Source organism: Nymphalis io, chromosome 16 (genome assembly GCF_905147045.1).
Source record: "Nymphalis io chromosome 16, ilAglIoxx1.1, whole genome shotgun sequence".
NCBI lineage: Eukaryota > Metazoa > Arthropoda > Insecta > Lepidoptera > Nymphalidae > Nymphalis > Nymphalis io.
In genome coordinates this window covers 8,133,739-8,160,693 of record NC_065903.1, presented here as the reverse complement: position 1 = coordinate 8,160,693, position 26,955 = coordinate 8,133,739, and the positions used below count along the sequence as shown (strand labels likewise).

The 26,955-nt window shown below is 32.0% G+C and overlaps 1 protein-coding gene across 1 annotated transcript; it reads right to left on the bottom strand.

Annotated features, from left to right (window-relative positions):
• Positions 1-140: 140 nt before the first annotated feature.
• Positions 141-26,955, bottom strand: LOC126774226 (ataxin-1-like). The gene is made up of 4 exons (XM_050495648.1): positions 26,619-26,955; positions 5,372-5,766; positions 4,963-5,196; positions 141-4,382 (listed from the first exon to the last, which is right to left on the bottom strand). The coding sequence occupies exons 2-4, from the start codon at positions 5,756-5,758 to the stop codon at positions 4,080-4,082; spliced, it is 924 nt and encodes a 307-aa protein (XP_050351605.1). The 5' UTR covers positions 5,759-5,766; positions 26,619-26,955; the 3' UTR covers positions 141-4,079.

Sequence of the window (26,955 nt, the reverse complement as noted above, 5' to 3'; positions counted from 1 at the left end):
AAATCGTTTCTGAATTTTAGCTGTGAAAATATTAGTAAAGATTCGTTACACAATATATTCACAATATTGAATAAGAAAATTATGTTTATGTATTCTATTTATTATAAGAAATGTAAGGGTTTATAAATTAAACAAGGTAATAGCAAATATTCAATTATACATATTCTCTCTTTCTTTTTACAAACAGTTAACTTAGTTTTAACATATCTCGGTTTATAACATTTTTCATTTACATTAAATCTGAAATAGTACTCATTTCGCTATACAATAAAATATATATATAATATTTGCCATATTTGTCATATAATTATATAACAATTTATATTTATTTATCTATTATTTAAATGACACATTTCCCATTCTCTAGTTTAATACATATTGAAAACAGAGTCCAAGGATTGGTCTTAGTTGCGAATTCGATGGTAAATTCAATTAAATATATTTTATTATATAATCTGTTCTCAATATGTTATCACAAAATTATTTATGGTAAGATGAAATAATATCAAATATATATTGAGGCCTAACCTCTTTGGTCAGTATCTTACCAGAAACAATGATAATCTATAGAATATTGATAAGACTGTAAAGGATGGCACAATCATTTGTGTCAAAATATATTCTATTAGTGTTGCAAAAGTAATATTACAATTGTAACCATTACTGGCCGTTCCTTAACATTGGCAACGTGAAAACAATTACATTAGATATATTGCAATATTCACTGTATTATATTGTATTTATATTCTAATTAAACAGCCACTCAAACAATCACGCACCCTAAATTCTTATAACACAACAATTTTGATTTGAAAATTACAAGTAGGCAAAAGTATGCAATGCAACCAGTGTAGAAGTAGAGGTTTTATTAAATACGCGGATATCATCGTTTATAAAATGGATAATTCTATGAATATTGTATATAACATAATGCTAACTTATATTTATACTTTTGACTTTAAATATATAAAAAGTTATCCATGATAAAAAATGTTATTTTATCCAAATTCCTGTACAAATATATAAGAAATGGAAATAATTAGGAACATGTTACAAATAAACTTCGATATTTTGCATTATGTTATATTCTTAATTATGCAAGAAAATAATAAAAATACTTTCATAGTAAATGTATTTTTTTTATAGAGTGGCAAAATACTTCTTCTGCCTAGCGTTTTCCCGCCCTAGTAACAACAGGATCCGCTTAAGAAGAGTGGCAAAATACATTGGACCAAATTTCATAATTTGTGTCTAAACAAAGGAAACAACTAACTTTTATAAATATGTGCAAAGGAATGACTTAATTAATGGGTGCCCACGCTTTAACTGCAGGGAATCACACAAATTCTGCTTTAAAAATAATTGACGCACTAAATATAATCAAAGGCGCGGAAGAACATCGATTGTGCCAATAACTATTTAATTACATTCAACGCTAAAACTTAGCTTAAAAGTTTCGTACCATTCGCGATTGTGCTTTAACAACTTCGATAACCTCGTAGCACCTCTCAATGAAAAATAAATTAATACTTTTGAATTTGGATTTTGGGAAATAATACTTTTTGTAACGAATTTTGTACTAAACGATTGTCCATCCTGTCTAAACCGGAGCGTCGCGCGCCCGTTTACAAAATAAATGCTCCTATCTTCATAATTTAAGTAATATCTTCGAAGAAACTACTATCCCACAACATTCAGTAAAGCGTCCCAGTCTTTTTAAAAGTTTATTTTCATCAAATTGAGATCTTGCTTAGACTTGATAGCGACTGGCTTGCGTGACGTCACTCGTGCGGGAGTCGATCAGACGTCCCGGTTTGTCACAGCGCTCACCGAGTCTTAAAGTTTGTGAGGTAGGCTTAGTCATGATCTAATGAAAGCGCCTTGTTAGAAAATACCGATTAATAAAATGAGATCTTTCATTACATTACAAATAATAATAATAATAAGACGATAAAACTAGAATTACATATATTATACAACAAATTATTAATTTAATTTTTTACAACACCGTCCGCCGCCGACGATGCTCATTATACGCTAACACGGTCGGTTAATATACTTCAACATACAATTAACAAGCACGTAATAGTTTATGGTACAATGAAACTTTCTCAAAATCTAACCATCCTTTTCCACGCTGTTTTTGGCTGGATTTTTTTATAGTTACGGAAGGTTTTGCGAGTCGTTGAAAATTACGGTGTTTTATATACATATCTTTTATATTTATTTCTAATTGGCATAAGCAAAAGATAAAACTAATTGCAAGAGAATTTAGAATTACTACAAGTAAACTTAAATTCCCTTAAATATGCCAACATAAGATCAATGTGGTATGTAAAAATTGTAATATTTTTCATTTAATGCAAAATAAAACTTAATCTGCAGTAATTATTGTTAAAACTTTACCATGATTACTTAATATATAAATCATTTTGATAATGATATGGCCATACTTTTTTCGTTATATTTATAACGATATATGTATATTTAATCACAGACTCTACTTGTTTTATATAAGTTTTTTAGTTAATCTGCGTATTACTTTCGAGTATACAATAACTATACATTTTCTTACCAATAACGCACTTATATTTCTAAATACATATATATTTTTAATCAAGCAATACTTCATACCTATTCTGACCAATAACTACAAAATATCACAGACGGTGTGTTTATTATGTATACATCTTCTCATAGAAAAGTTATGTGTGTTTCACACATGGACGTCAAAAACCAATAGAGATGGCATCTAAAAACCATGACCATTAGACATATTTCTTTATACAATATATAATTGGTATTAACAACATTCATATTAAACATCAAATTATTTGTCAGAAGATTTAGTTCAGCAGAGAACCTACAGTCGTCGAAATACCTAACTTCTAAATTAACAAATTAACATTTGTTTGAATGAATACCCGCTCTATCGAGCAAGATAATAAAAAGGTAACGACACAGCGTGCGGATATGTCTGCAGTCACAACCATGGAAACAACGAAACCAACATGACTGCTCGTTAAACAAAATCCAGGAAACCCGCGAAACTACAATCGAGTAAGATTTAAGCACATCACGTCTATTAACGACCCATCGTTCATTGTACCTTTTTTGTTTAAAACATGCACTGCTGTAACGGTAGATTTTAAGTCTCATAAGTTATCACAATATCTAACCTACATTAAGATTTGTTAGTTATGTTCTTTTGTGCTCATGTAAATTGGTTGCCTCGCAGAAGAACCATATTTTAGTTTGATTTTGCTATCTCAGGTGTATATAATGATGTATATCGTATCGCCACAGAACTGTCCTGTTTTTTAAAGTTAAATCCAAGTTTTATAATATAACTTTGGTTGCATAGATTTAAGTCATTTTAAAATGGATATATATCCGCTACTCTTATATGTAGGTATCTTGTAGCAAAATCATTAGCACCTATTGAGCATAATCGAGAGCTTTTTAGAAGTGTAGCATACACCGTTAACGATTTAACTACAGACGCTGTAACTGGCAACATCCTAAACGATTTTAAATTAGCAGAACTTTTCTTTACTAATCTTTATTTCGAATACTTATTCAAGGTTTTTCAAAAATATAATAATATATCAGGATATTTAACGAGTTATTTCTTTTCGCTAACAGGATGGTACTAGTTACATTTCGCGTAGTTTTCAATAACTTTGAGACATTACGCTATATTTGTTGTGTATGTTGGCCTAAGTTATATATTTACAGTATTGTACACAAATGCGTATAGAAGCACCCGACAGAAAAAAGCACCTAGTTTCCGAATAGAATATTAAGCGTACAATTGTGGAACGCCGATCGCTGCAGAAACTTCACATTGTCATTAAAACGTTTCGTTCAAATGTAACTTAGCTCGCTGGGGCGATCTATCTATGGTCTACCTATAGATCAATTTGCATGGTAAAAGCTATTACTATTAACAATTACGGTATCAGTCCCGAACCTCGTGTTAAATATAAAACAGTTTAGATTTTAAAGGCGAGGCCTTAAGTCTAAATGAACAGTGAATTAGATTCAATTTATTTCGTAGCGACGGCGTAAATTATCGTTCAACGTTTTTTTAAAGGCGGACCGTCTTCCAAGACGTCAGAGGCGGACCAACGGCGTTTGCGAGCATCCTCTTTCACACTGAGGTTTTCTGGATGCGTTTGTGGTGGTGCTGCTGCGAGACTCGTTCCTACTGTTGTTGTAGGTGTTGTGTGCTTACGTGCAACTAGAGACACACACACATCACCAACTTGTAACCTCTGTACTCGCAGTCCGTATCGTGCCAGAGTACGCTCCGGTTTACATGAGGCCCACCCACGTCCGTAAACGAAGAATGGATGTTCTACTGTCGATTCTAGCTCCACCTGTAAAGATTTATAAAATATCTTATATTCAAATTGTTGATTAAATTTTAATTAAGGGTGGTCATATTTAATAAGGTGCTTATTACAGAAAATAAATAGCAGGATTTTATTATTGGCTAAAGTAATAGAGTACAAACAGTATTAGGCTAGAATATAAACAGTTGTAGGTATATTTTATTATACCTACACATTGACGAGCCGGTTGGCGTGGTAGGTAGATACTTACCTTTTACACCGAAGGTTGGGAGTTCGAATCCCACCCAGGACCGACAATTGTGTGCATGAACATATCTGTTTGTCCAGAGTTTGGGTGTAATTATCTATATAAGTATGTATTAACAAAAGAGAAGATGATATATATAGTATATCAGTTGTCTGGTATCCATAGTACAAGCTCTGCTTAGTTTGGGATCAGATGGCCGTGTGTAAATAATATCCCAGGATATTATTATTATTTATTATTATTTCAAAAATTTACATTTCTGTCTGCCAGCACATTTACACACACGTGTACATCACAGAGTTTTTATATAATTTATATTTAAAACATGTCTTTAAATAATTTAATGGAAATCTTTACCTGTGAGCGATTCCTATCATATGTAAGGGTAAGCGCAAGGCGGTCACCGCGCTCGTCTAGTCGCAGTAGCGTACACTGTGTGAGCGCGAGGTCACCAGTACGTTCTGCGCTCATCACAAAATCCTCCGTACGCATTTCCTCAACGCGCCTCAGCGTACCGTCCTCAAGCCTTATTAGTGCTCCCCGACAGAAGTACGGAGCAGGCGCGCCACGCTCAGGAGATGTGGGAGGTTCCTGAAATGTTATAATTAATTACATGTTACTGTAAAAATAATAATTTATCAATTTTATTATTGATTATAATTTGTTTTAAATTTTTACCACTTAACTAAAAATGAAATATATAATTGTATATAATTGCTAATATATATTAGCCAAAAAACAACACCAATTAACATTTAATAATTACCTCTCTGGAAGTAGGTTGGGGCGCCGGTATCGATACTGGTGGAGAATGTGGCGAGTGAGGGGCTGGGGACGGTGGCACGAAGCCGGAGGTCGGCCGCGGACGCAGAGGATATGCCGGAGGTTGCGGCGCACGCGCTCTGTACAGGTATGAGGCGTAGGAAGCCGGGTGCGCGAGAAAAGGCGCGTATGCGTTGGGTACGGGTGCGAAGGGCGCAGGCGCCGGTGGCGCAGGCATAGGGTCTCGCGGCCGCCGCGGCGCGTACCGGGGATAGGGGCGCGGCGGTGGTGCTAGGAACTCCGGCGTCATGGTTTGTGGCGGATAAAGATGGCTCAGCTGCAGCTGTCCCAGCTGGACCAGCGCCTCGCCGGGGAGGCTCGCCGAGATCATTGGACGAGCTGGAATTATAATAAAAACACATTAGTCTTAATCGATAACCAAAATATCTTAATAGAGAACAATGTGACTTGAATGTATTTTTGTTTTATTACGCTTTCATTAAAATCGATACACAGTACGTAATTTTTAGAATTAAACATCTAAGTAAGATCCTTGTGTGAGCCGCGTTTGTTGATGAGATAAGAATGTGGAACGTTCGACGTCAACATTATAAATAGATTTAATTCGTGTGCATAATGTAACTTAGCGTTCGAATGCTACGTGATGAGGAATCCCAATTTCCTATTGTTGTAAACGCTAGCATAAATATTTAACTGAACTTGTTCTTTATGTGACGTAATTACAAATTTAGTGATGTCTCCAATTTTGAAGATAATTTAATAAAATACATAATTTAACAGGATATTTTTGTTATATAAATATAATACGGAACGTTTAGTTTTGTAAATTCCTTTTAGTAGGATGTTTCTCATATGAATAGAGGTGTAATAAACTTAGATTACATTATCTATCAATTGTATCAACAAAGGCAGCGGAATAAAAAAATGGTTAGGACTGACAGTCAGCATTCAGCATTCCTGTGCCTGTCTGTGTCTGAAGCGATAATTTGAAGAACAAAGAACACTGCACCTGTGCAAACAAATGTTCTTGTGTTAGCGGACGTCTCATATGTAAAGGAGGGATGGATAGTATGTATTTACGCAAAGTATATAATTATGTTCAAGTTTACCTACACAATATATGCTTCGGTAAAGCAAGTATAGCTATTGGTTAAAACAAATTGATCAGAATTGTTCCTCACATTTATAAAATCCTGACAGACTATCAAAACACATACAAACTGAGTCTAGAATGTTAAAATTTGGGACGTAGGTATTTATGGAAATTTTACCTTTGTAAATAATATTTTGTTGTTCTAAGTTAGAAACATGAAAATATATATACATAATTTACCCGTACGAAGTTGAGATGGGTAGCTAATTATATTTAGTTTACCTTATATACAGTTGCTGTTTCCCTGTGTTAAATTAATTTATATAATAAATAGGTAAATAATATTTAAGTACCTTACTAAAGCCGTTGAATGATAATTCATTAAGTGTGACTGATTTTTAATAATGAATAGACAAATGCTGAGCTATTCATTCAGGCAATTGATGTCTAAGCGTTACCCAAGAAGCCTTTCTAGACTCGCCTAGTGATAACCGCCACTGACCTTGTAATTAGTAAAAAAATGTCTCAGTTTTGTTCATTTCATTATTACTACACTGACAGATTTTTTAGGAAATAATTGATGATAACAATAGTCAATAATCTGAAATTGGACCATGTCAGATATTGATCAATCAAAGCATTCGTTCGATTTTCTGCCGATATCAATAGCTTAACAGTGTTGGTTTTTTTAGGTTGTGTCGTTTTATTTTTAATTTGATATGCTTCATTTTTATCTAGTATAGATTTCTCAAAAATGCATGCCTTAAACTTATTTACTACTAATTATTCAAAGTCTCCATCTGTAGTGGGAAAATATATGTGACTACTATATATAAAAAAAAGATTGTGTTTTTTTTATTTCAGTATGAAAGAGTGTTGAAATGTTTATAAAAACAACTTGCTGTGGTCTTTCCTGTTAAACCTTAAAAACTTTCAAAAAAAATAAATAAGTCACTGGTGTAAATAAGTGAATAATTCGTATTTTATCATCAATGTGATTTTTATACTTTGTACCTATGTATGTATGTAGTACTACTATGAATAAATTTTAAAGATTTTATTTTATAGTTATCGAAATAATGATGACATTATTTTTTTCATTCACATAGATCCCGTATTTTTCTGTAATGTCTGTGATTTATCTGTTTAAAGGTACCTTAATTTTAATCGTGAGCTGCAAAACAGACTGAAAGAATTACTTTTGCATAATATGTAAAAAATATTTTGTAAGTAATAACGTGGAAACGTCTTGTGGTCTTTTATTCTTTAAGCTAGATAGAGTTTTCTTTGATCTTCGTAATCTTTATTTATTTATTTTTGGGAAACATACAGCGTAATATAATACATAAACATTTGAAAACAAAGTTCTACACAAGCCAAAAAAGTTGCCACCAACCTTGGGAAATGTTATATCCCTTGTGCCTGTAGTTACACTGGCTCACTTACTCTTACAATACTAAGTATTGCTGCTTATTAACTGCAGAATATCTGGTAAGTGGGTGTTACTTAACCAGACAGGGCTACACAAAGCCTTACACACCAGGTAAAATGCATGGAATTACTGCACGCATTGGCATGGAATAACTTTCCTTGTTAGATATTCTAAGTATCCGTACTCAAAATCGAACAAAAATGACATAAGTTCGCATTTTGCAAGGGAATTTAAAACTTTCGAGTCAACTCTGTATTATTGTTATTGCATCTTAATGCAAAAAGAATTAATCGGGCATTAAAATTAAACGAATAAAATAAATTTTTCATGTTATGGCTAACAATATTGGAGATAAGGTTGCTTGATTTACTGTCCACGGATTTGTTTTACTATTGTTCATTTAACGCTTTGATTCCAAAGAAAATCGATTATAATATAATATAAAATGCACGAACACAATATTATATAAAATTATAGTAAAGTTTTGAGACAACAAGGAAATAACTCGTGATCTTTCGCTTGAGAAAATGAGTCACAAAGACGTTAGTCGTGACTAAGTCGTTAAAAATTAAAGCCAATTAGTTAGTTTTAACCACACATTCGTTCTGCCTCACCGTATAGCCTCCCGGTTTATTTTTGTTATCCGTTTAGCGGGGTTAATAAAAACCGCTCAATAAATATCTCGAAAACTTTTATTAAAGATTTGTGACATATCACAACGTTTACTATTTGATGATATTATTGTTATATATAACATGATGGTACTTGTAGGCATATTGCAAGAAACATATATACCAAACGTATGAATAAATCAATATTATCGTGTTAGAGTTTAAAGTGCACCTCGAAGATGAAAAAGAAAAACAGATAAAAAGCGATGTATTTTGGTATGCTTGAAAATAATTCAAAAGTTGTTATTACAAGCAAACGAATAGCAGTTTTATTATGTTATGTAAAGGTTAATTTTGGAGCGATCTAAATTTGTCAGTCTCACATCCGGCGTACTGTCTCGCTTGTAATCGCTCGGCGTAGGCGCAAGGCCGCGAGTTCGCCGCCCGCGTGGAAAACTTGCTATGAATGGCTTATGGTAACATAATATTATTGGTCGAAACACTTACACGTGGCGCCACTAGCGCATTACCTACCTAAAACTAGTTATAAATAAATATATAGGTACACGACTAATGATTTAGCACATCCTTCTTTGCGTGGTGACGGAATAACGTTCAAACATTTGTCAAGCATGAAGTAACAATTCGTAATTTCAACTTAATCCAATTCTAGATTCTATAGATTTCTAGTAACAATTGTTCTTACTGAAAAAAACTATATTTTTTAATTTACAAAGAATGTGTCATTGAACTTTTATTTTTATTTATTACACTGTACAAAATGAATACTTAATTTATGCGTTATTACATCCGATATGAGTTGCAACACTTCTTAATATTCGAAACTTTACTTGTAAATGTAGATTAAATTCTTTGACGTAACGATCGCGCTGTTTTGCTGAAAATGATAAATGTAGGTTAAGGTCGATATTTTTTTATTTGAGCTTGTATTTTAAATAATTTTATCAATTAATCGACATGGGCGGCGATTCGAATATGTACTTAAAATTTCATAATTAACTTCAATTACATTGTTGTCAACAAGTTATTAAAAAAGTTTTTTTTGACTGACTGGGTTAACGTTTTTCCACTTACAAACGGAAAACACAGCATCAAACTTTATTCACTTATTTGAAAGCAATAATTACAAGAAATGATTGAAACGGATGATTTGGCGAAACGTAAGCTGTACCTAATTGTTGGTAAGTCTCACGGGTAAATAATAACAGTGTAGATGTAAAGGCGCGGTCGATAGGGCGCGCACGCCGCCCGTAACCCACTTCCGCCGTCCGTGACCTTGCGGCCTCCATTCACGTCTTACCCCCGGGAGATGCCACCCAACCCTTTCCACACCCCTTGGCTTTAGCTAGACTGCGATTTGTACCTTGTCACATGTTTGACAGCAATTTTTTATGCTAAAGAGTTATTTCTTTATGTACCTACTTAGTAATTAATTTTAATATTCCTAATTAAAATTATTTAAATGGGATTATTAAAATTAATTAATTTTAAATATCTTTTTTTTCTATATCTTATTCCATCTAAATAAAATGGATCCATTAAATATATATATGTCTATGTTGGAGAGTTATTGTCTTAGTGATATTATCATTTCACTAGACTTTATAATTACAATAGTAGGTAACCGCACATAAATGTCAAAGGTGAGCTTTGTTATTAAGGACAGATTTTGGAGTTTTTTTCTACCACGTTGCTCTAGTGTGTGTTTCTTGGTGGACTTTATAATGAAGTGCACGTAATTTGGCAATAGTCTTGACTACAATATGACTTCAGTGAAATTATAATAAACCTAACCTAAAAGATAATAAACTAACGATATTGTACGCCATTTATTATAAATTGAATGCTTATTCGTCAGCTTATACTATCGGTGCTATACTATAAACATACTTATTGTTCTTTGACTTAAGCCATAAATCATTTTCAATTACCTTCCTGTTAAATATTTTCCTTGATGATGCGATGTCAATATACCCAGTGTATTTTGTCATTGTATAAATGATGACAAAACACACAAATTGTAACATAGAAATGAAAGAACGAGGCGGAAACAAAATGGAAAGTTTAATAATTATCATATGTTGATTATAATCACAACAAAAACATTCTTATCATTGCTTACTTGCTGCTACGGTCTTAATGCAAACTGTCATAAATTCGGAATTTTGATATAAATGGTCAAAGTATGTCATCATTTAATGTCGAAAATCTTTTTTAATTGTAACTATCCTTAAAAGCTTCAACTAAGAAGTTATTGTATTTTATTGTCAGAACGTAATAAACAAACCATTAACTGAAAGTCTTAAAAACTACTATAAATATCAAAAAAAACTTTATTTTTAGTCTCAGAAGACATTGCCCGGTAGGTTTTTATTACACTGGTCAAATACTGAGACATTTACTAGGATTATGTTTATAAGATTTAAATAACTTGCATACATATATAACGAAGAAGAAAACATTATAACTGCGTATGCTCAGCAGAGTGTTTACTATAAAACGTCGTTTGCACTTGCGCATAGCAACATCGACCTACGTCACTGCCTTCCTAGTATGTAAGTAGGATGACAGGGACAGAAAGATGTATTGCGCTAATTTGGCATACGTAAAACGCTATTTACGAATATTGGCATCGCCTGCAGACAGAGGCATGTGCGCAAATGTTAGTACGTTTGTTTATTAAATTGTTGTTACGCTCGATACTACATGTCGTTCGCACCTGTTACATCCAGCTGTCGTGAACGTTAAAATTACGTTTGCTTTATCGTATGCAAATGTCCTTTGAAATTCTAAAAGCCTTTTGCTTAATATATTTTTGTAGTATTTAAGATATTTATTTCAAAAAGAAAATATATTTATTGACGAAAAGAACGTTCCAATTAGCCTTGTGAGTAAACGTAGGTATCTATAAAATTATGTATTGTATTTTTTTACCCGTTATTAACGTATTGATATCATCAATGACAAATAAATAGTTAATTTGTCGTTAACGTTAACATCGTACTAAAATTTGTTATTGATTATATATTTTATTATATTAAGTTTCAAATGTAAAACATGTACGTATCCATTGAACGAAATTGTAACGGTGTTACCATAAATAAATATTGACTATACGTTTTGCATAATTTTTAATGACATGATCAACAATTATTGTGTTTACAATGTACTTGTACAAGAATTTAAAACATAATTGTTATTACATTTTACTTACTATTTTTATTTTTCAGTTATCATTAGTTATATTATTTCCTAGAAGGTTATAATAGCTTTATTATGACGTGGAGCGCGGCTAATTGAACTGGTATACAATCATATGTATGCGTTTAATATAAGTATACATGAATATTGCATATAAAAGATTAAGAACATTGATTATGTTGGGGTCATAGCATTTTTTATTTAATTCTATACATTAATTTCTTAATCTTTTTTGTCTCCTAATGTATTTTTTAGTTGCGCGTTACAAAGTCAAATCAAAATGTTAGTACTATATTTATTTACATCAGTAGCAATGATAAAAAATGTAATAAGTATGAAACAGAGTGTATTGAATAAATGGCCTTTTTGTCTGATAAAATATAATAAAATAAAAATGTAATGACCTTGTTCTATATTAAAGAAATAACAAAAATCTTTGAATATAGTTAATATTCTAAGATTTTCGAATACAAAAAGTGTGTAGATGTATCTGTTATTCGGTATACAACATTGCGAGTTTAAGCTAGGGTAGCGCGGCTGAATGAACGTCGTTCAAGTCACGCGACGCCAATTACGTAAACTCTAGTTGCCAACGTGGGGTACGGACTTACTCGTTTGCAGTAAAAACACGATTGACGTCTTAATTGTATTGCAATAATGTCGATTACAATTACCTATATTTATTTATAACAATTTTATACTTGTTGTATAAATAAGCTGGCTTCACAGAAGGCAAAAAATTACAGGCTGCGTTGCTTTCACGTAACAGATTTCGGTGAAGCGATATGAACAATTATACTTCTCCTTGAGCTGCTACTTGTGTGCTCAAACGGTTTATTCGAATACTAACAACAGTATTATTGAGTGGATCACGCAAGAGGAGAGCCGAGGCAAACAACCCCGCCTACACGAGCACCATACGTCGCGTCACCCGCTGCCACGCCGACATCGACACAAGTGTGTTTACATGCCCACCATTACACTGAGCCGCGGATGGCCGAGCGCCCACGCGCATCGTACGATACACAACGTGTGAACTATCATTGCTAATAGGCGCCATCAGAGCAGAGAAATCGGTTAATATATAGCTTCTAACTCGCCTAATAGACACGAAAATTTACAGTGTCGACAATTTAACGAGTTATAAACACGAAAAACTATGTTTGTTCGGGAAGAAAGTAAATTCTGGCAAATTTCACGCCCGATTTGAAATTCGAAACAACCAATTTTAATCGAATTGCTGCTGTATTAACATTAATTAAGGAGGGCAATGACCGTTGACGAGCTATTAGCTAATTTTATTCGAAATCAAGTAAATTGCAATGAAATCAGTATTTTTTAAATAATTTTGCACTTACAAATAATGATGGTCTAGGTAAATGCTCATAATCAGAGGATTATTCTATTGCAATCGATTATATTGTCAGAATAATAATATGAACACTGTGTGTGTGTCGTATCAAAGATGTTTATCATACCTAAATGGGAAATTATTATTGGGTCATAGAAACGTGCTTTAATGTACGATTGTTTTGGAAAAGTCCAATTACATAATATACGTAACTTTACATCGTCTGACATGTCGAAAAAGCTATTAGTGTATACGCTGTATATCTTAAAAAAGAATTCATAAATACAATTTAGGAATAAGCTTTAAAATAAAATTAAAACAAAACTAATTGTTTAGGTAAAATGTGTCTGGTAGTCGGCTGTCAGAGCCCGCCTACATTCACCCCCGCTCAAAGCACGCTATTTTCGAACATTTCTAGATTAGGCACACGGATAGACTGTCTATGCTTTCACACAGAAATCAGGTCGGATGCTTTTTAATATCACCTTTTCCATTAAGCGAGTTATGTATTTCAGTTCAGCAATTGGGTCGCAAGCTGATGCACTTGCTATTTGTGGAATGCAGATATGGATACCCAAATTTAATTACTTAAAACAGAAATATGTTCAGAATTTTGCTTTATCTATTTCATACGTATGGAACTCGATCTGTATACAGCCGCCCTCTAGGGCGTACTTCGACGAAATATGGCGACGAAAATTAAATTTTCATTGACCCATATATGTAACATAACCGTTAAAATTGAGCAGACGAACCATGAAAATGTTATACGGCTCGCATGTTTACAATTTTAGCTCCCCGAGTGAAAAAGGACAGGGCCAAAAATAATTGATACAACTACGTAAAGTAGAAATCAAAGAACAATGTCTATTAACCAGATAAATATTTTTCAACTCAACTCGCTGTAAAGTTCGAATTTTATTTGCAATATTAATATGTATTTTCCTAATTACAATAGCAACGTAACGTAAGAAGCCAAGTCTTGCCAAGCTTTCTAGTTAAAGAGCTGTCCAAACAAAAATAGTAAGATTGATCAATCGTCCGCGTCAATAGACATGAGACGACGCCAAGAGCTTTCCCTTGGCGTGCCAACGATGCAACATTATTATGCTTTTATTTCTTTTCTATTAAAGTGTCCTCGGAATGTTGAAGGTTGCTCACACAAGGCTCGGGTACGCGTTGGCAAGACCCACGTAATATTAGCCATCTATATATGACAGCTAACAACTCTCATGTCCTTTTTTGTATTATTTGCAAACACTACGATGCTGACCTCGTGTGAACAGTTATTGTTTCACTATTGTGATTCCGTTCGTGGTGGTAACATGCGTAGGCGAATCTCGCGTCCGTTGAATACTAAGCGCTGATCTGAGCGGCCGCGTGACTAAGCCACCTGCAGGATTTACCATCGATTGTATGCTAAGGAGCTCAAGTGCCGACTCCATACTAGTTTCTAACATTGGCATTCCGTGCAGTGGAAACTACCGTAACGTTTCAACGAAGTATTAGTTATAATTAAACCAACAACAAACTAGGTCTAATATTAAAATACAATTATATTGATCCGCATTTATCTGCAGTTGTTCTAAAAATCTTATTTTCTTCTAATAATTAAAACTACAAACGAAACAAAGTAACATAGATTGAATAAGGTAACGACAGCGTATTTAAATACATTAAACGTCAAATGTAACGAAGTGATTCCGTGTTTTAGCAGAAAGCGATAATCTAAAGGTCGCAATGTCTCCGGAGCATAAACATGGATACCGAATAAAAACATAGATTGTACTAATGATGTAACGTGTCACGTAGCGCAGCTGTTTCTGAAATAACAAATAAATCCGTAACGAGTTATATTCACATGAAAACAAATATTTTTATCAGCAACAAAATAAATGAAGATTGTTTATTTCGATTGACACGTGTAGCCAAGAGATAAGTGTTATTAAAATAAACTTAAATATATAATTATGTATAGATGATTATTTATTGAACGTGTAAATTATCTATGTTGATCATTTTTGCAGTCCCAGCAGTGGGACAGTAACAGCCAGTTAATGTCCCACTGCTGGGCTAAAACATTCCCTTTTGAGGAGAAGGTTTGGAACTTATAACACGTTGCTCCAATGCGGGTTGGTAGAATACACGTGTGGCAGAATTTCAATGAAATTAGACACATGCAGGTTTCCTCACAATGTTTTCCTTCATCATCAAGCACGAGATGAATTATAAACACAAATTTATACATCATTTTAACGTCTCTCTATTCTTATTGTTCTATAATTAAATTGTTCGTATATATAACTGTTATTACTTCTATGAGCAAATAATACCTTAAATATGTTATCATCAGACAGACATAATAAAATTGTAGTTTTTAATATATGTACTGGATAACGATTAAACTATATGAAGACAATTGCGATATATTTTTATCTAAATCTTATTTTTAAAACATCGCATAAAATGAAAGGCTGTGATCTGTGAAGTACCTAACCGTATTAACTATTTATAAATTTTGGTTGATAGATCGCCAATGCGATACTACTTATAACAAATTATTTTTTATCTGTATATTTAGAAAATATCTCTAAATAAAAGTCGGAAACGGAGTAAAAAGTTTTCTTTCTTTTTAAATAATGTCTACCTTTTTCTTTCTATATTATATAAAGAATAAACAGCGTTGTAATCTAAATGTTATCTAAATCTGACAATTAACAATTTTCTATCACAAATCGAATGACGTCAATCGAGTTAAGTGCTAACATTTCGCTTTACTTAAAGAAATCAAGATAAAAACAGATAAGATATTATTGCCATTTGTGAAACTATAGAGAAATAACGTCACAAATATTATCAATTTCTAGTGAACATTTTGCTTAAGAATATTATTTTGCAATGCATGTTATATAATAATATAAAAGTAATCAACTTCGCTTTAAAGCCAATTACATTAATAATATCAATTACACATACGCAATTCAACAGCCAGATCCACAAGTGTTTGTTTTTATTGTCGCTACTGTTCGACGCATGTGTGTAGCTGTCGTAATATAGGATTTTTGCGTGTGTGCGTTCGAGAATGCTATATTTATAATTTATCTAATATTTTGTCTGAATCAGACTTCATGTAGCCCATATCAAACGGAAAAAAATAGCAATATCATCCGATATTATCTTCACAGGATAGATAAAATAAAATTACGCACAACGGTGTCATAGCTGCATAACAAAACTGTTTTATCGAATTACTATATCTGTACTAAGAGGATTAGATAGGTTTTATTTAAAATTAGATAATTCGTTTTTGACTGAAATGATAAGATTCTGTTTTTAAAAATACATGTACCTAATATACATTGTAAGCATCAAGAGCTTCGGAGCATCAAGAGGTTTGTGAACCCATGACTTGTATCAAACTCTTAACACTGTTTAGCTTAAAGCTCAATTGGGTAGAAAAAATATATATTTTGAAATAAGAACTTTTACTATTCATCTAAAGCAACATTAAACATCGTATCTGAATTTAAATAAAATTACCTGTGTGCCATGAATATGTTGTAATTTGTTTTAAAATAATAGCAGCTCCTTTAGTTTATAAATAGATAAAAATAGTAATTTCCAGATTCAAGAACATTTAGTGTAACCAGTTTAAAATAACCATCACGTAACTACATTGTTATTGTTTAATTATATATATGTAATCTTTTATCTTAAGTATTATACTATACAAATATATAAAATAGAGTTAAATGTGAGAGATGAGTATTTGATTCTAATATTCAACACAAAATCGTAATATTTATCTTAACTTTCTTCGCATGTAATAATATATTTTTTTCAAAATAATCACGTTAACTTTTGCAATTATTTCATATTTTATTAATATTCTTACAATTTAGAATTTAATTTTCTTAGATAAAACGAGATATTGTAATAACATAATGAAAACGATAAACTTCGGTCGTCTCTTATCGGCACGTACACAGACATTCGTCCGACCTAAATACATATAGAGTTGCAAAATAATAAAATTGGTAAAACATCTATCCAGATGCCAAAATTTGTATTAACCTTAACCTACCAACGTATTATTTACCACTTTAATTACTATTTTCTTTTGTTTATACTCGTAACGATACTGCTTATTTTTTTTTCTTTTATAATTTGATTAATATTATATAACCTTAAACTATTTGTATTAACTATATTACACTAGAAGACACGTAGCAAAACATTGTAGCGACTTGAAAAATACTAATTTTATATAATTATAGACTACCGATATATTTCAGATTCGCAACATTACAATACAAGTTTAACGATTTATTTATTTTTTAAATATAAAAAAATCATTACTTATAATTTATTTCATTGCCTAGCATTTGTATACACGGTTCCTAACTACTCAAAGGGGGCAAAGGAAAATGTGGTGACGTAACCTGAATGTGTCGAATGACGTTCTGAATTTAGCCACATATTTTCGTTAAATGGAGTAGCATTGTGGAATTAGCTTAGTCTTCTCCTTGAAATTTTTATAATTACCTGCTTTGATTTGAATGTCAACTATATTTCTACACTAAAAATACTCACAAAGATTTTATCCAATTATATACTTTTGGCCTAGGCTAATAATACATACGACAATGTTAGAATATATATATACATATATATATTAAAGCTTGTTATTTATAAAGCAGTCATTAAAAAAGAATAAACAATTATAATAAATTATCGGTAAGTTTAATAAACAATCACAAAATATAAATGTTTTGTATATTCAAGGTTAACATGTTATATATCTCAAAATAGACAATGAAAGGTTTACATTACGTGTGTTGACAATTGCGCACGCGCGTTTCAAGGAAACATTCGTAAATGGGCGGGGAAGACGAAAGCGAACAGTCTATATTTTCAAACGTAGATTTCAAAGAAATTTCGCGGAAAAATGTCACAAAACAACATCCTCATTTTAAATAAACATCACTACATGATTTAAATGAAAATTGTTCTTGTACATTTATAAAAATAACACATTTTAAAAGCTTGAAAACCCTTATTTTTATTTTCTAATTGATAGAAAATGTTGACATCCAGGTGGACCGATGTCTGATAGCTTTGACGCACCTTGGGAGAGGCCTATGTTCAGCAGTGGACTACTAATGGCTGTTGATTGATTGATTGTTGACATTTACTAATAAGGTCTTAATAATGTATGCTTGTCAAGTATTTTATGAACCCCAGTATTATATCAAACTTTTTAATGCAACAACAAAAGATTTTGTTACATCGCAAGTTGTACTTTGATATCTTATTAATAAAATTAATGTTGCAACATTTTGCCCAATAGAATGCAATCAATACTGATAACGCTTTCATTTTTATTTAGCAATTTGCGATTATGAACCGTACCGGAATGAAATGTAAATATAATAAGAAATATGATATTTTTAAATCCGATTTTGTTTAAAATGTATGACCTAATCTTATTAATGTACAAATTATAATATTATATTATATTCTTATAATTATTGTATAGCTAGGTGGTATACGGATGAAATATTTTATTATACGTTCTATAGACTGAAAAAGGTTGAATATGATTTTAAAAATATTTCCAATAATATGTACTTTATAGTGTCTATATAAACAAAATCACAAACATTACAGGCAAATCAACCAATCGATTTGTAGAGCCTTAAAACTATTTTTAAGGTATTAGTAATTTAATTTAAACTTAGAACACTTTCATTACATTTTAACTTAGAATACTCCTAAATTGAATCCTTGTATCTGTAGTTTAATATAATTTATATTAAAGACTGGTCGGTAACATTTTATTTTATTAAAGCTAAGTAAACATATCGCGAAATCTCGGGACGCCAAATCAATTATCACAGTAGAAGTAGCACAGCAAGGACGCTAAAGGCCTGAATTTATCATAGTTTGAAAGCCATGATGGAATTAATAGTCAACATTGAACTTGAACGAGGTGCGTGCGTGACGTCAGCTACACGTGCACCCCGCAAGGCCGCGCCTATCGCCACATCGCGCTAACTAACCGTGAACGATGAACAACAATGCCAATGATTGGCGAATGTATCGATTTTTACAGCTAAATGAATGATATTATTACGAAGGCTCACGTACTACTTGGCAAATTCATCGACCATTTTAAGTTCAAAATATATAATTTTATATCAGACTGTCGTAATACTTTAATAAATAATCGTGTTTTACTATTGTGCTAAAAATTATCTATCTATGAATTCAGTAATGATACAACAAAAAGGAAAAAAAAATCATTTTGCATTTTATGCATATTTAATAAAGCTATCATGTTAATTATATTTTTATTGCGTAAAACATATTATAATACTCGAGTGATTGCGCTAAAACGGGTAAACTTTCTATTTTGATGTTTTGATATATAGTAAGGTAACTAAGATAAGGGTATTTTTAAAATTTTAAAATTTATAAATGATTTAAAAAATTTTAAGGACTTTTTCTGTTAAATAAACCAAAACTGAATTCTAAGCATTAAGTGGGAATAACGAATAAGATCTAAATACGTTAAACATTTAAACACAACGATTTTGGTACGCTGAAATTACATTTATATTTTTCTCTCTCGAGATAACTTGCGAAGCTATATGTCACTCACACGTCTATCAAATCTGATATTATAATTACAAATGGGATTAGGAAGTCAGTAAAAACAAAACACAACTTAAAAGGTCACGACCAAAAATTTAAATATTTTTTTTATTATAAGAACAATGAATATTTAGAATTGACAATTGTTTGTTTTTGTTTAAGTAAACGAAATTATTATAATATTTCTATTTATAGCTAATTAACACATATTTCATTATTTTCAAAGCAAATTTATTTCAATTGAAAAAAAATATCTCGATAAATCTATATCCGTCTTTAAAAAGTGATGAAATATAAACAGTTTTGTTTTTAGAATGAAATAACGCAGTATGATAATGACTGCTACACAAATTAAATTATTCATTTGATCATTCATATTGATTTTGAAGTTTTTTTTATATTAGTGTAAGTAATCATATAAATGCTCAACGATAAAATTATTTGACTTAGAACGAGAGGCTTTGGTAAAAGTTGTACTGCCTAACAGCATAGATGCTAATTTTATCTATAAGTTGACCAATGAATCTACGTATCGTGTTCTTGCATAAGTCGTGTATTTCGCAAACTACTACGAGCCGCGAAAGTGGTGACGCAACCAACTGCCCATTGATTAGACTCGTGAATGTAACTGGTTACCTAATCTAAGTATTCCTCTTCCACCGCGATCAATGCATTATGATGATCGATGATTTTTTTTACTATTTAAAATTAAACAGTCGGAAGATTACTGTAGGAACAGAGATATTGCGGACGATAGTAGAGTTTATTATAAGTGCTTCGAATGTATTTCAATACACATATGTATTTGTGGATAAGGAGCAGACGGACCATCTGGCATGCTCTGTCAACCCTTAAATATAAGTTATTATATATACTGTCGGTATGTATAATTTTATTAAGTTACAATGGATTGCTTAAATTGTAAGATATGCGAAATAATTAAGTACGTAGGTAACTAAACACTGAGGCGATGCAATAAACATAATATTTTAAATAAAGAACAAAATATTATAAATTTATAAAAATAGCTTTGTTTTAAATTCGCGTTTGCGAATATTTGCTTATTTCTTACCTTGACTATATTGCAAATATAATAATATTTTTTTTGGTTTCGTTCGTATTCAGACAAAATATGTTCTAATTAAATTTAATCCATGTGCTAAAATTAATGAGCATTATAATATGTGTATTAAGTGTATACGTGGCCTGCCTAATTTACAGCTCAATCTGTTGAGTGGAACTGGTTTCATTTTAAATTGCAAGATTAAGATCTCACAAACTAACATTTAACTTTATGATATGCGCGTATGCCTGTAAACCGATATCCGTAACTAAAATTTATTTAGAGAAGTTGATTTCTAGAATTACCCCAATAAATATAACACGTTTCAATGAACATTGCTATACATTTTGTCGCTAAGCAGATACTGAGGTTGCATGTTTGTTTATCAACAAAATATACAAGAGGTAAAGGCACACAAACAACATGCGCCTAAGGGCCGAGTTGATAAACATCGCGCCACTAATTTTATTGTGTCCAATACAACAATGTGTTGTGTTGAATATATTTAAATGCAAATTGCCTTGCGTTGTAACTATTGTTTGTTTCGCAGAAATTATATGAGGATTAAAATCGGAAACATTTTCTAAAATGCAATAGTTGAGCGTGAACTGCAACTAAGGATATTTAAAATTTATCCTCAATATAAACAATTTAATCATTTACGTACAAATCCCTCAATCGCCTTAAAGGCGTCCTTTTCATTTTAATTCATTCATTTTTAATCATTAACGAAAATAGCGACTCCTATACATTCTACATCATAGTTATGTAAATATACTTCATTATAAGCATTTTGTTTTTCTTAATTTATACAGATTGATCATAAAATGAACATCGCACTCTTATAGGTTTCACAATAAACAGCTTACACTGTAAATCTTTATTGCTAATTGCAAATATTGTTAATAAATTATATATTACACCTGAAATAAAAAACATTTATAAATCAAACATAGATACATCTGAGCCGAATATTTATTTGACACGTATTTTCCATACGTTCTTATATCTACGTTAGGTATTGAAATGTGGTGAAAACGATAACAACGTGCAAAATATACTGTAATATGAAACAGTGGCACCGTCGCTACTTTCAATGTTGACACATTGAAATAAGATACCGTTCTTTCGGTCGTGTGAATATTATTCTTTTCAATATGAACTTGCACGACTGCGCGATCATCTTTCATTCCCTTTGTCTCACAGTTCACAGATCTTTTAATTTTAATTAATTTAAGATCGTAAGAGATTTTTTGTGTTATTTTCTTATAATAAAAAGCTTTTATGTATGTTACATAATTATTTAATAGATTACTTATTGAAATTTAGGCCATGATGTTGTGTGAGTTTAGCTTGTTACATGTTTTTCATGTATACAATAAATTGTACATATGAAATGTTCTAATTTATTTTGTATAAATAAGAAAAACTTAAAGCGATATTCATTTTTTAAACATCCCAGACATTTAGGCTAATGGTTGTCGAACTCTAACGATTGACAAGTATCATTCATTCATGTGTGTTTAATAACACACGCGTTTAAAAGTGCAGGTATGCGAGTTATCGAGGTTAATACAGTTGATAGCGAAGATATCGCTACGTAGGCGGTAGCTCGCTCCTTGATAATAGTCGACACACGCCTGTGCATATGTATGCGTGTGTGTGGGTTACTGCTGTATATGCATATGTGTGCTATCGGCGAAACAGACGATGATAGCTCTTTGTTTTCTTTGCAACCGCCGCATGTTATCTGACAGTTGGTCGTTTATTTTATAAGGTATCATGTGCTTTGGATTATAGAAACCTTTGATATAAGCATTTGATCTGTGATGTGAATGTTGATTTGTTAATTATAAGAAGCATATTATATTACAATAATTATTTTACGAATTTACTAGTATTACAATAATAATTGTTTTGATGATAAGATGTTTGATATTGAAAATACAAAACATATTTACAATAGTAATATATAATTTATTTATACCAGAAAATTTATGATGCAATTTGTACATAGAGATTCGCTATAATATATTCCTTACAGATTACAATCGTAGGATTTCAAAATATATTACTTTTTTGGTTTTATTATGCAACTAATTTAAAAACATAATTATTTGGGATTCGAATAAAACAATGTCACCGAACTCAATAAGTAATATGTCAAACTTGAATAATATATATACTACTAGATATACAAGTATAATAAGTATATATATATATATTTACTAAGTGTTTTAGAATGACGTTGTACTGTTAGTTTGAACCTGGCTGTAATTAATAGTGACATGTATATTTTTCTTTTGTACAAACTGTTTATTCTTTAGATATCTTTACGAGGCTAATGGTTCAACGTATTCGTAGCATTTGATTGGTTAACATAATATTCCTAGTAATTAGCTCTGATACGACTGAACATAATTGTTTGTTATTAACAATAGCGTGTTGTATTAATTACTAACGCAGAGTGAATTTGCAGTCTATTTATATATACATATGATTTTAACTATTTGTTTTTACATATGATTTTAACTATTTGTTTTTTTTATCCAAATTTGGTACTTTACGATTAAAATAAATCGATATATGGTTTCGAAACAGATTATTCATATTATTGGTGCTTTAAACAAAGAATTATTAATATATAAATTATAGCAACACACTACTATTTATATATTTAAAAGCCGAGATGGCCCAGTGGTTCGAACGCGTGAATCTTAACCGATGATCGTGGGTTCAAACCCGGGCAAGCACTACTGAATTTTCATGTGCTTAATTTGTGTTTATAATTCATCTCGTGCTTGACGGTGAAGGAAAACATTGTGAGGAAACCTGCATGTGTCTAATTTCATTGAAATCCTGCCACATGTGTATTCTACCAACCCGCATTGGAGCAGCGTGGTGGAATAAGCTCCAAACCTTCTCCTCAAAAGGGAGAGGAGGCCTTAGCCCAGCAGTGGGACATTAACAGGCTGTTACTGTTACTACTACTATTTATAATAGTATACAGTGAGATAGAACAGCTTCTTCTTTTAGATTTGCTTAAAGTTTTAATTAAATTAAACTGCAGTATAAAGATAGTTTAGGTGACGCTAAACGTTAATCGCTGGAAACATTACTAATAAACAGTGCAAGACACCTACAAGACACTTAGAATAGTTGACATAGTTCCTTAAATTAAAAATGTTAATGAAAGATTGAAAAACAGCTTTAAATGCAGTAAAAGAGAGCTCTAAAAATCTTTCTGTATTGCAATATTTGACGAGGTTTTAAATAAATTTGTACATTCTATATATAAAAAAATAAAATAGAGAAATATACAACTTTTCTAAAATATAATAATACTTTATGATGCTTAGATCCGTTTAAACGTTTAAAAATATTGTTTGAACATAACGTAAGTGGTTTTTGTTGCTTTTGGTGAAGAAACAAGTTAGCATAATTCTCAACCATTGTTTTATTACTGTAAACAGCCTCAATTGCTTGAAAGCGCTGAGTTTGTTTATACATTTAAAGTCGAATAAAAGTTAGCTTTGTCTACGTCAATGGTTGATATCTAAAGAACATATTATCTGTAATTGATGTTAGAAACGTGAATACAAAATGTCTAGAGCCATTTATTATATAACGCATGTATCAATATAATCGAACACAAAAATTGTTACTCTACCAATTACTTTATAATTTAATTTCGTATTTAAAAGTGCACATAATTTTGATGTAAGTGTAATATATTATCGTTCGTTTTAGTACATTCATAGCAGAGTAAAGTTAGTTATGACTTAGCACCACAAATTATAATAAATCTCATTTTACTGTATTCCACCGAGCACTGTTAGCCAGATGCTAATTTCCCTATATAATTTTTTATTCTGTATTCAATCAAAAAGGGCGTTTTTCGATAAACGTTTCATAATAATAAGAGTTTAATAACATTATTGTACTAAGCATAATTCGCATATGGAATTATAGATAAATGACATATCATTCATAAATATATTATGTGCAAACAATTCTTGTACGAGTGATTTCCTTTATCGAAGGTCACATATATTAATAGGTCGTTACGTAACGCAGGATGCACGTTTTCTTGTATTTGGCATGTAACATAAATATAACACTTTCTTAATTACAGATTTTTAGCATGATTCCTATATACATTCCTATAAATGTAATTATTGTATTTAATTTACTTTGTGGTATATGTATTTTTATCGAGTGTGTATAAATACTTGTGCAATATAAATATTGTAAATATTGTATGCATCATAATTAGTTCCGTTTCTAAAGATATAATAATTCGAAACGCCTCGTTCTAGGAACCCTAGCTTACAAAGATGCGTGTCTTTTAAAATGATAATGATTTACTGATACAAATGTTATAATTGTAGTATGCATATGTTTATTACACTTGATGTCAATGTTTATTATATATTTAAGGTCTTAATGTAAATTCAATGCATATATATATTATTAACTAATCGTACCGGCTTCGCACGGGTAAGAAGAAAAATGTATTTATGTATTTGCGTTAAACCGTTCTTAGTCAGGGACTACATCGGGGAATGAGTAATTGTGATAAATTTCAAGTAAATTGGGCGGATAGTTTAGGAGATCTCGTGATGAGTGTATTTCGCTTATATATATATATAGAAGTAGAATGTGTAAAAAACATAATATATGTATTAAAAAGTTGTGGTAATGTATTTTATTCGTATTACCGGTATAGATGTTATATTAACCCTTTCTTGTGTAAGTTGGGTCAAAGTTTATCAGCGCCGGGTACCACCGGCTGTGACCGCGTACTTTTCCTCCTTGTTCTAATTTTAACCAATTAATTAATATTGGAAACAATGTTTGTAGTAAACGATAAGCGCGAGTGATGTCTTAATTAATTAGTCGAGGCTTCGCAGTAATTGACAGATTTAAAGGATGTTGCTCTAATGAAATTAGTTGTAGCAATATTTGGTTGTCAGTTTTATGTTTGTTCATACTTTATCTATTATTTCTTGTTTAAGTTATCAAATATTCCAATAATTTGTTACATTTTTATGTAGTAGATTCTTTTGATATGAAAGAGAATACAGGTGTTCCAAAGATTTTTTTAGTAAATAAGCAAGGTAAATACTTTTTATTCAATTGTTTTTGTTAATAGAAGGTCAGGAAAGCGCTTAATGTTTCTTAAGGAGATAACTCTTTAAAGATTTTCTGAAGGTTACAATCATTTAAACATGTTTGTTAATAGCACGTATGTCGCTAACTACCAGGTTAAGGTAAAGTCATCGACATCGACCACGCAAGGACGAGTCAAACGAAAATAAATATAATTTTTAAACGAAAGATTTAAGAGAACACGTTCAAAATGTATATTATAATAATTTATCTGATAATAATGTGCCAAATAGAAACCGATAACAAATGCAATTAAAAATACTTTTTAATTGTTACTAGGTATTAAGACGGCCTGTCTCGGCAGGCAGGTAGCAGACACGAAATTACAGAGCGGCGGCGGGCGGGTAAGGAGGAGTGTTGTCGACACGCTCAGAAACAACCTAAATAAAGCAGGCCAGCAGGGAGTAGCCAACACCGCCGACAGCCGTCTCGCTGGACGCGGAACGCGGCGCACACACGCGGCCCGTGGCCCGCCACACACACTCGATGCTTACCGGCTCACACAATCTCGCCTCACACACACATCGCTCGCTAGACGAAAATAAAATCCACTCGTTATGCGCCATGCAAATAGGAAGGCGACGGGACATAATAGCGTGAACCGACCGACTGAACGAGTAGATCCTTACGTTTCGTGGCACTGTCGCAAGACGGTCACGGGCGCAGCATCTCAGGCCGCGAGTCACGACGATTCTCGGTCGGAGATCTCATCCGAAGGCGCCGTCCTCCTCTCTGAACTGGTTTTGTAAGTACGCTCGTATTCCGATGGAAAAATACACGGCTGAGACGTCCACTAATATTCAGCACTCGCGATATCGCGTCTGTCTCACTGCGGTCACTCGGCAGGAAAATCAACGGGCGGAGATTAGCATGAATGATATCATAAGATCGTCGTCACGAGCGAAACGCGAAAAAGATGCGACGTCGGTGCGGGTCGCAGCGCGACTGGCGGCGGCACTACGCGGA

What these genes read in the sequence shown, in the direction of transcription:
- LOC126774226 (XM_050495648.1), bottom strand. Translation starts at nt 5,758, where the DNA reads ATGATCTCGGCGAGCCTCCCCGGCGAGGCGCTGGTCCAGCTGGGACAG. An exon ending in CCCAACCTACTTCCAGAGAG is followed by an intron (nt 5,197 to 5,371) that starts GTAATTATTAAA and finishes ATAACATTTCAG; the next exon opens with GAACCTCCCACATCTCCTGA. An exon ending in ATGATAGGAATCGCTCACAG is followed by an intron (nt 4,383 to 4,962) that starts GTAAAGATTTCC and finishes AAATCTTTACAG; the next exon opens with GTGGAGCTAGAATCGACAGT.